We start from the raw sequence: 11,770 nt of genomic DNA, 5'->3' as shown, positions 1-11,770 counted from the left end.
AAAATAAAGATAAGTAGTAAAATAAGACTAGAGAAAATGAATAAATCTACTATGTAGATATGAAAATTGGAAGAACGGCTGCTATTAAAATAAGAATGGTGTAAGCATATAATAATACAACAATAATACAATCAACAACAGGTTTCACCTCCCCCGCTGTTCTTATAAGATACCTGAAACTAATGTCTCTTGTCACACTCCTGCCGTGCCAATTTCCTGGAATGAATATTTGGTTGTCAAACCGTACAGTTCATGGATCACTGAAGAAACAGTCACCAAACAGAAAACAGAAACTCTCTTTTAATTATAGTGACATAGCAATACTATGTAATTTATGCTATTAAGCATTAATCCATGGAACAGTTTTCCTTTTTGAATGGTTGAGATGTTGAGATGTTCAGGTTGAGATGTTCAGATTTTAGTTGTGCTCACACTTTCAATACTGCCCGGTCATTAACCCTGAACTAACTAGTACTAGTAATACCCTGTGTTTTACTCTTTTTTTTAAACTCTTTAATGTAACTAATAGTCTGAAGTAGTAAGTATTATATATTCTATAGCAGGTTATATATATATATATATATATATATATATAATATGTGTGTATATATATAGCTACATAAATTAATACAATTGATTATTGTCCTATGTTTCTGGTTTTGTGTTCAGCTCCTAATCCTTCATTAGCAGCCTATACCTGTGTAGTCCTCATTGATCACGTTGCCCTCAACTTACCGACTTGTGTTGGTGTTCACTCTCGGCTTGAATGGACGAGTTGTCATGAGTTGGCGACATGACAACATGTCACATGTCAGACAGTGATTACACAACGCTATTCTAAACAGGCAGGTTTTTCTGGCCTGCAGCGCTGACACATCCTGGACAGATGATGAAAGTTTGTTCCACTGCGTTTCTTGCCAAGTCCATGATTAACTCGACAGAATGAGGCCATGAACTCTTTTAACAAGGAGATTAAAAGTTACCTTCACCTGTGTTATGTCCCTCATGCCCACGCTGTACAATGATTATGTCCACATCAAAGCACCCTCACAGTAAATAATGACCAGGTAAGTCCATTGAATGAATTGACACCACTGCTCCTCCCCCCCACACACACATAGCTCACAGCTACACACACACACACACACACACACACACACACAAACACTCAGAGCCACACACACACACACACACACACATAACACCTGGTCAAGGTTGCCTCATTGCGACACATTCTATCGTCACGCCTGTACTTACTTACCTACTCACTTTCTCTCTCTCTATCTCTCTCTCTCTTTCTCTTTGTTGTTATCCGAGGGGAAAGTCCCACACACACGCGCCCTGGCTACTTAAGGAGTCGCACTTGAACACAGGAACACTCACAGAGGAACACTGAACCGCAGGTGGAACTCACTCGCTCAGCTACACCGCAACACGCACCCGAGGAAGACCCCAACCCCCCCAACCACTACGCATCGCCACGGCTACATTCCCAGCATCAGCATCAGTTACCCCCTCTGACCACCAAACCGTTACCATGACGACGTGCAGACTCCCCATCCTGGCGGCTGTCGGCTGCAGTCTCCTTCTCCTCACGTTGTTCCCGGTCGGCACAGAATCAGGTAAGCACCTGGCATTTGTGTGTGTGTGTGTGTTGTTGTTCTTTTCCTGCTTGGTTCTGTGTGTCTTTGTATATGTGTAATTGTATTGATTTTTACCTTGTATGTGCTTTGTGTGTTTCATTATTCAACTGTGTGTGTGTGTGTGTGTGTGTGTGTGTGTGTGTGTGTAGCAAGTTGCTGCCTAAGGTACACCAGGCAGCAGTTGCGATGTAGATATCTGGACCACTATTCCCTGCAGACCATCAACGGGTCTTGCGACATCCCAGCTGTGATGTGAGTAGGCCCTCGTCGGCCTTCAAAGTAAAAGCCTTAGTGTATTGGGTTATCGTGTAGTGTTGTATGGCTTAAAAGCCCTGGGAAAGATAGCTTACGATTTGCTCAAATGTATAATAAAGCCATCTATATATGAAATGTTAGCCTGTGAATGTGCAGAATACACAAAAATGTATTTTGATTTGAAGAAATAGGCTATGTTACCTTCATTATGTACCTTCAACACTACTTTACAAATTGTACGTAGACAACCTACGTTGTGCTTATGGTAGTGTGCTTATTGATACGAGGAAGCTGTCCTCATTTGTGTTCCCTCACAGCTTCCACGGTCACAAACCGGGAAAGAGATTTGTGTGTGCTGATCCGTCCAGACAGTGGACCAAGCACGTCATGCATTGTTTGGAGTGAGTACTGACCCAGCACATTTTCCACACAATAATGTCATAGCCGTTTATATTTTCCATTATAGCAAAAATGTTATGAAATGATTAAATGAGACATAATTCATAAGGAGAACACACATTTGCACTCGTATAAAAAAAATTTACGCCACACAGTCAAAAAAATGATAACTCTGGAGTCTGGGTAGTATGTTAGATGTTCAGCACCAGTCACCCCTGGTTCCTGTGTGCCTTCATACATTTTGCTGCTGCACAGGATCTGACCTTGGATGCTCAAATCCTCAGAGGAAATTATAATGTGCTGAGGTAACACACCTGCTCAGCTAGAGTAACATATTCTGTTTTTTCGCAGTAACCGGAGAACCCGCGACGGAAGGCATTCCTGACTTTGCCAGGAATGATACTTGTTGTATGATGATTCTATAATTTTGAATAACTTTTGTTATTGTTCCGATAGGGTTCCCTTAGTTTTTTGAAGTGGAACTTTACACTAGTTACGACATATTGAGCAACAAAGATACCAATGTTAGATTAAGTAAATCCGGTACAATGGAAAGACTGTCAACTAAATTGTCTGGACTTTATGGATAAACTTGTTTTCTCTGTGGAATGATCAAATTGTAAAAGTCCAACTTATGTGGTGAATCATTAGCAGGCAACAAGAAAATCAGAATTTTGACCAGTTTGCGTAGATTTTGGTATCTGGTTTAGGGGGTGTGTGTGTTTTCTGTGGAGGAGGTTAAATAATTGAGAGATTTTGAATTCATGACAATTTTATTATGTCATCTATGGTTATGTATTTTCCACCTCAAACAAAAGAAATGTAGTGCCCATGTTAACCCTAACTTTGTTCTGTGAACAAGAAAATAATGTTTGCTAATATAATTAAATATTGAAAGAAAACAACAACTGAATATGAGTCTGTTGAAACTGTTTTTGAGTATGCAAACAAATATGATATTATGATATTAATTACACATGATCTCAAAATTACTTTAATTTGCTATATTTCATTATTATACAAACTATTAATTCTTAGGACTTGGTTATAAAAATCAATCAAAATCAAGTTATTGAAAGTATATGAAATTAAATGAGATTGCAATGGGTCTTGAGGAACATCGATTTTGGAGTCTAGTAGAAATCTGGTAGAAAATCTAATTCCTACCAGATCCTCTGCTATGACCAGATCCACTGCCATGCACACAAAGATTCAGTTTTTGTCATCAATGTTGTGACCCAACATTTAGTTGATTTAGTTCTTTAACACACTCTTTCATCCAACATGACTTACAGTGAATTCAGAAACAGGTCATTAAGGAGCAGGTAGGGCTTATCTATTAGCATTGCCTAGTTGCGGTCATGGAGTTTTAACCCAAAACCTTTCCAAAAGACAGTCAAACCTTCTATACACATTAAGCCAGTAACTGGTCTGGTCTCTCTATGGGGGGTCCTTACACCACATTGAGCCGTAGATGATCACCCATTGGGTGCTCCTTGGTCTCCAGGGCCTGCCGGAGCTTCTCCCAGAACAGATTTGGGTGTGCGTCTGCGTGGGCCCAGCTCAGGTAGGTTCGTCTCTTCAGGAGCCTCCTCATGCGGTAGTATGGAGACAGCTGCTGCATGGGAATGTCCTCCAGGAACACCAGGATCAACACGTCCTTCTGCTCGTCAAACAGACGGAAGCTGGGGATATGGAAGGGGTAGTGTTAATTTTGTCACCTATTTTTAATGTAGTCTTAGTCTTGTGCCAAATGTCCTTGTTAGTTTTAGTCATATTTAGTCATTCACATATCTTTTTTTGTTAGTCAAGTTTTAGTTGACTAAAAGTCTTGTCATTTTAGTCTAGTTTTAGTCAAAAGAGAACTCAAGGTATCTTAGTCAAGTTTTAGTCGACTAAAAGTCTCGTCATTTTAGTCTAGTTTTAGTCAAAAGAAAACTCAATATATCTTAGTCAAGTTTTGGTCAAAAGATTTTAGTCTTTTTTTAAATAACAAATTATTTCTGAGATTATTTCTGATTACCATTTCAGTCAAATAGTGTTTCACACATCTCAAATATTGGTTAAATGACTTACCTAAATGACTTATGAATTACCTGACAAAATACACTTGTTGAATGATTTTTGATGAATGCAACTTTGTTAAACGTGTCTGTTTTTCTGATTTAAGAGACACATTCACAAATGATGAACTTGTTCTGAAGAGTATTTTATTTTTCTAACACAATTCAAAAGCTGTGGCCCACTGTTTTTGGTTGCCTTGTGTTTTCTGTTTCTGTTTCTGTCTAGCATAAATAGAAAATAAAAATAAAAAAAACTGAAAAGAATAGGCCTACTGTACTGTAGGCCTAAAATACAATCTGTTCTAGATTGGTCTTGAGAAATAACAAATGAGATTTAACAAGGCTTAACAATTAATAATTAATAAATATTTCTGCTGTTACTACAGCTGTTGAAACTACAGCTTACTACAGCTGCTGATACTACAGCTTACTGTCAGTTATAATGAGACATTCTGACTTTTTGTTAATATCATTGTAGGTAAAATGCCAAATATCAAGCCTCTACCTAGCATGTCATCGGCGCTCGTCATTTTGGCAGAAAACTCTTGCACGAGCGTTTTCTTGTGTTTGTGTTTTCTTGTTTCCACACGCGTCACACACGTGAAACACAGCACGCGCACGCTCACGTGCAGTGACTACAATATGGGACAATGCAATGCAAGTGAGCGATGGAGAACGTTAAGAAGAAATTGGCATTGGTTGAGTTTAAAATGATCGAAAATCAAGGAAAGTCTACTGTGTGGAAGTATTATGAAGTTATGATTGTGCTCGCAGTTAACGCGCGCTTGTTGCGCTGATCAGTTGACAATTCCAAAATGCCTTGCATTCGTTTAATAAAGGTGTGCTTTCATGGTACAAACGTAAACGTCTCATTACTAGTGTGAGAAAAAATTGACTTTAACTGTGTCGGCTCGGACAATATATTGGATATATATCTTGATGCCTGTCGGGCTCGGGTCGGGCTCTGTTACTTCTCTGTCAGACTAAAAATGCGGCCCGTTCCGCGCTCTAGCTGGCAGCAACAGCACAAACTCATTCGGAATATTTTGAAGGCGTAACAGCTGAATATTCTCTCATGATGAAAAAGTAGAGACGATTGTAGACGAAAATGGAGAGATTTTATTTTAGTCAACAATAATGCATGTTAATTTAGTCTTAGTCAGCGTTTTTGGACATTGGTGCTGTCTCGTCATCGTCTCGTCTTAGTCATGGAAAAAAGGTTGTTGACGAACATATTTAGTCTCGTCTCGTCTGACGAAATTAACACTAGGAAGGGGGGAGAGTTGTTTTTTCATATATTTGCGCTGTTAACCTTAAGATGAAGGTCGGTCTGGGCTCATGGCCCTATGAAGACTTCATGGTGCCCCTGGGCACCCACCCCCACCCAGGATACACCAACTATTTTGTCCTCATTTGTTATTTCAAAATGCATAAGATCGCACTGCTTTTCTTTCTACTTTCCCTTTTTGAATGTGACAATCCAAAAAAATAGTATTCTATACCTTAAGCAGAATATTATTTCAGTCATGTCAAAAGTTTTTTATTATTATGTTTACTACGGTCATTCTGCTGTAGTACTGCATAATCATGTGAATATTTGTTGAATTTATCTTTTAATAAAAATCTAAAATGTTATGCTCAAATGTTGCGTACATTTTTCCCTGTGGTATCGAAAATGGTACTGAATATTGATATTTTTCAAGCTATTGTTTCAAAGTTATAGAATCCAATCCAACACAAGCTGGTTGTGGTCTTAAATCGGAATAGGCTCATGTGGAGGCAGGCGCAGTAAACTCAAAACAGATATAAGCGCATTTCACTCACTATAGCTGACGCTGAATGGCTAGGCCACGTATTTCAAATTACACCAAAATAATAGCTCTTAAATCATACCTACAGCTGATTTGACTTAAGAAGGTTATAAGCACCAACTGGGTTTGCAGGTTGCAAACGTCTGGCTTAGTGATTAGAGCGTTATAGCACTCCTGCACGATATTTGCATGTGTGCCGATGCAAATGATAAATTTAAGCTTTGGTTTGTTGCACTTTACATTTGGAGAGAGGATGAATGAGGGTCCTGGAATAAGACCACAAGGACACATGTAAAGCTGATTTAATGATCAACCATATTCTGGTCATGCATGTAAACTCTGGGTTCTTACCTGGCAACTTGGATTTCTCTGGAGCACCATTCACTTTTCAGGTAATCACGACTGACGACACAGATGGTTTTCCGGCTGCCATAGATGGCGTCTGTTATGTTTTCCATGATAGGTCTGCCTGAAAAGCATTGGTAAGTGGCAATCCATTAGAGGAATAAGTAAATAAGAAATAAGTGCATTTCTATCAATTATGGTTTAACAAATGGAAAGTATGTTTAAAAAAAAGTGTAGTGCTGTTACATCACAGTGCTAGTCTTTCAGAGGTCGGAGACAGGAATTAGGATAGGATAGGAACATGGTAGCACCTTTTCTGCAAGTGACGGCAAATGAGCCGAACAGATTTGATGTACGAAGGAGACTTGGTGGTTTATGATTAAGAGCTGTGTCCGTGCTACACTGATAAGTACACGTGGAAATATTATTTTTTTCGGACTTTTTCTTTTGACTAAATTTTAGAAGCCGTAATTGTATAATGCATTTTATATATTGTGATTGTACATACACAAATAAAAGGTTGCATTGTATTAAAAATCGGCAATAATTATTACACGATAAGACATGATCTGTATTGGCAGTCAAAGGGATGACGTAGGATAGATAGGCTAGCATGTATGCTAACGGAGGTGAAGAGGATGTTCAGGGTAGGGCACCTCACCTGGCTGGAAGTCTCGGTGGTGCAAACACAGTCTCCAGCCCTGCTCGTCCTCCAGCTTTGGCAGCAGCTCCCCCAGCACCCAGCCCTCGTCGTTTGCGTTGTAGGAGACGAAGGCGTCGTATTCATGAGCATGCATGTTCCTGTACTTTGAGTTGAAGCGGAATGCCAGCATGAGGTGGTACACATAGACCAGGTGCCATTGTAAGAAATGGTGGGTAAAGGAGACAGCTATGGTCATTATGACCATGCATACAGTGGAAATATAACAGATGAAGTCTATATCTACTGTACAAGAACGGACGTCAATCTCCAACAATTTTCTTCCTTTAAGGTTTGGAGGGTAGTTGCATTCAAAGTTGTATGCATCATACACTTGTGTTTGCTTGTTGCTGATTACCCATTTGAGGAACCACGCGTTGTCACAGTTACAGGTGAAGCTATTACCCAACATATCCAGGTATACAAGTGCTGACAGAGACAGCATCACTGGCTCTCTAATCACAGAAAAGGCATCCTTCCTCACTTGCAAGAACTCCAGCTCTGTGAGGTTAGCATGGAGTAGAAAATCTAGAGACCTCAGATGTGTCTGAGAAATGTAAAGACTTTTTAGTTTTTGAATTGGAGAAAATAAATCGTCTTGAATGTCTGTGAAGTCATTTGCACTCAAATAAAGAACTTTCAAATTAGGAGTAGAATTGAAGATTTGTGGGTGCAGCGATTTAAGCTCAGAACTTCTGATATTGAGTACCGACAGATTTGTCAGGCCTTGAAGAAAGTTTTGAGGGAGGTGGGACCCAAGTCGACCATGTTGACCTGAAAGATGCAAAGTATCAAGTTGTGAAAGCTCAGCAAATGGTGGATAAGCAATGGGCTTATCCGATGTGTATTTAATTTGATTGTTCATCAAATTCAATGTCTTTAAAGCCTTCAAGTCACCAAAATCAATGTTTGTATTATCATTTATTTTAAGTTCATTGGATTCAAGTGTAAGATATGTAAGATTGGACAGTCCGTAAAAAGTCCCACTTTGAAGGGATTTTAATTTATTCCACTGTAATGACAGATTCTGGAGGGATTTCAGAGCTTCAAATTCTCCATGATATAGAAAAGTGAGTTGATTGTTAAACAAATGAAGCACTTGAAGATTTGGCATGTTTTTTTTGAAGGCACTGTTTAACTTGGTAATGCTGTTGTTTTGCAACTCCAAGTGCTTTAAATTGACCAAATCTCTGAAGACACAATCCTTGAGAACCGAGATATGATTATTGTTTAGATGGAGAATTCTGAGACGGGTCATATTGGCAAAATCATCACAGCCAAGCATACTTATGTTATTGAAGCTGAGATCCAATTTTAAGAGTGTTGATACATTCCTGATGGCACAAGGGACGAATGAGAGATGGTTTAACTTTATGATTAAAGTGTTAAGCTTCCTAAGAGATTGAAATGAATTGTCAGAGATGTCAGTTATCTTATTCATCCCCAAGTCCAACTCTTTCAGATTAGTACACAAGTGGAGCATGTCTGAGCTAATAACTTTGATGCCATTATTTTGGACTTTAAGAGAGGTCAGTGATGGGATTTTGCAGGAAATATTTATGACAATTTCCAGGTTGTTATTCATATGGTTTAACGTCAGATACATCAGTGAGGAGTTAAATCTCTCTAGAACTTCCTGCATTCCATGTGACGAGCGAACCCCACTGATATCTAGTTTCGACACACCACTAAGGTATGTGTTATTCACCTCCCAGACGATACCATTCTTTATACTATCCTCAAGGTCCAGCCATGTAAGGTTGGGAAAGATATCGGCAGTGAGGCTAAAGACCATAAGCTGATTTCGAGACAAATCAAGTGAAACAAGTTCTGTAGACGTATTTGACAGCTCCCATGAATAAAAAGAGAACATTTTGTTTGCTGGAATGTACAGGGTTTGTAAATGTGGTATATGTTGTAAGATGTTTGTTAAGTGGCACAGTTTGTTATGGCCTAGGTCCAAAAACTTTAGCTTTCTCAGAGACTTAAAAGAGGCCGGTGCTACTGTTTGGATCTTATTGAAAGTCAGACGCAATTCAGTGAGATTGACTAGGCCCTCAAACATACCCTCCTGTAGGTTACCAAGCCTGTTGTTGTTTAAATTCAACACCTCTAGAGAGATTTGACACACAAAAGTGCCAGATTCAATCTTGGAGATAAAGTTGTGTTTCAGGTTCAAGCGCAACAGATTTGGTAAATTCTCCAAATCTGTTTTATTCAGTTTTGAAATTCTGTTTCCAGACATGTCCATCGTCGTCACTCTTGCTGGAATGTCCTTTGGAAATAGTTGTAAATGGTTCTCACAGATGGCCTGTGTGTTCCGTGTGACCCTGCAATCCTTCAGCACGTAACCAGCAGTTGGAAAAGTAAAAGTATTAAAATTAAAAAGTAAATTGAATATTCCCAAAGAACAGAAACCGATTCCCCTGAATGGCATTGTACTTTCCTTTTTCTTTCCAGCACACAAAAAAAGTGTTAATATTGTCCTAATTTTGAAGACAAAAGATTTCCATTCCTATAGAGGTTCCATCAGTAAATATCTCCAGTACGACGGATCCATCACGTGAAAAAACGCCAATCCAAAAACACTGTCAAACAGACATACAAAGATACACAGACAGCGGTCATTACAATGTGTTATTGAAATGCTGTCATTTCATTGCATAGCATTCTCATGCTTTCAGTTTTCATCAAAACATGTACTTCTTATATACATATATACCAAAAACCTACACACTTAAACACATGATAAGTTAATTAACAGGAACATACTTGGCCTACTATAAAAATATTTACCCCCATGAATATTTGGTGGTTATGTTTTGAAAGCTTTAATTCCTATTTCAGAAAGTCCCCATCTTTTAAAAATAACAAATACATACAAAAACATATATCTAAAGGAAAAGGCAGGTTTCACGTCATCACTGGCTAAGTTATAATGTGCTGAATTAATGTACCTGTTGATCGGGTAGGTTAGCTTACATTTATATTTGGTCACTCAGTAACTAGACCAACTTCATATGAAGTCAGTTTGTAGGCCTACTTTAAAGTTATATTTAGTCAGTTAGTAAGTCTACTTTACATTAATTTTTAGTCCACTAGTAGGCTTACTTTATATTTAGTCCGCTAGTAGGCCTACTTTATGTTTAGTCCGCTAGTAGGCCTACTTTATATTAAGTCAGTTAGTAGACCTACTTTATCAAAGGTGACTTACAGGTGAGGGTGATAACTTTTTATTTTCCATTACCTCAGGAACCCTGCACATTGGCACATTTATACTTAGTCATATTTATTTTTTAATGCACTAGTCACCTACAAACGGACAGTTACTTGTATATAGTATGTTTATCTTATTCATAGTTTTTTATTTTATTTTATTTCAACTGGTAAATTTATTTGTTTTGCACTCTTTTCCCACTGTACTGCTGGTCACTTACATGCATCACAATCAACTTTTTAAAGACAAAAGTGAATATAGCATAAACTGATGGTTTTAAGCCCTTTATCTAACAAATAGATATTTGGTTAAAAAAAAAAAAAAAAAGAAAGGAAAGCATGACAAACTGTCATATAAATGGCCAACATGAATACATGATTAAAATGTTATGATTTTCATTAACTAATTGCAGAAAGATAATACAGTTTAAGCTATGCTGTAGAAAACTGTTTTGCCAAAATAATGTAGATGAAGTTTTAAACACTTACCTATTTGTTTTAAATTTCAGAAAACCTATCAATCCAAATCCCACCAGACAATGTTTGGGTTCTCGATGTGGTCTCTTTCTCGGTGTGAACAGCAAATCTCAAGTGTGGATAAGAGACAATAGGTGGTTTTAAAGCTTTTTTTCATGTCTGTTACATTGGAGACTAAATGAGGAAGTGAAAGGAAGGTATCAAAGGAAATGAAAGAAAAATGGGGAATTCTCTAAAGAGAAATTACAGAATATAAATATATGTATGAAAAAACCCTGTAATGAGTCAGCTCAATATACGCAATAAGCTCATGAGGGTATTTTTTTATTTCAACCATTAAAGACTGAGTTGTTGTTATTGTAATTTATAATGATAATGTTTTATTAATATCAGTCACAGTTCTTAAAAAATACACAATGACAATTGAAAAAATGAAGAAGAAGCCACATCATGTTTTTACTTCTGCAACTCATGTTCTCATTCTCTTAGTATTTGGTCTGTTAAGCCCTTTTAAGATTAGATGTGTTTAAGAGTTTTACAATAAGATGGAGTAGACTTCTCTATTAATAACAGGATATTAGGGAATAAAATGATGATAAAATAGAGTTTCCACAAAACTAAGTAAATTAGTCATCAGAGCAAAACAAAGACGAAACAGAGTCTTAAAGAATGTAGGCCTTAAGGGAAATGCGACATTGCACAATTTTACCCTTGAAATATTGGAGGTTCTGAATAGTCACAAAAAAACCCTCTGTGGTTCGTCTCTCGTGTGACCCGCTCTACATTGAAGCTCTGTTGTAACCACGAGTCGATCCGAAAGCAGCAGACTTCTGTGACGGGGCGCATAGCTACCGTCACGGT

At 38.0% G+C, this 11,770-nt stretch overlaps 1 protein-coding gene across 2 annotated transcripts; it reads right to left on the bottom strand.

Annotated features, from left to right (window-relative positions):
- Window positions 1–3,277: 3,277 nt before the first annotated feature.
- Window positions 3,278–11,123, bottom strand: LOC311355610 (uncharacterized protein). Of its 2 annotated transcripts, none has more exons than XM_084475397.1 (4): window positions 10,922–11,123; window positions 7,178–9,804; window positions 6,523–6,640; window positions 3,278–3,982 (listed from the first exon to the last, which is right to left on the bottom strand). In XM_084475397.1, the coding sequence occupies exons 2-4, from the start codon at window positions 9,651–9,653 to the stop codon at window positions 3,751–3,753; spliced, it is 2,826 nt and encodes a 941-aa protein (XP_084331523.1). In that variant the 5' UTR covers window positions 9,654–9,804; window positions 10,922–11,123; the 3' UTR covers window positions 3,278–3,750. The 2 variants fall into 2 exon arrangements, 1 of the variants encoding a protein (XP_084331523.1); XR_014637484.1 differs by having other exon boundaries at window positions 3,850–3,982; window positions 6,523–6,636.
- Between the last annotated feature and the right edge of the window lie 647 nt (window positions 11,124–11,770).

This window comes from Micromesistius poutassou, assembly GCF_964030765.1.
Source record: "Micromesistius poutassou genome assembly, chromosome: 11".
Taxonomy (NCBI): Eukaryota; Metazoa; Chordata; class Actinopteri; order Gadiformes; family Gadidae; genus Micromesistius; species Micromesistius poutassou.
This window is presented reverse-complemented; position numbering and strand designations above follow the sequence as displayed.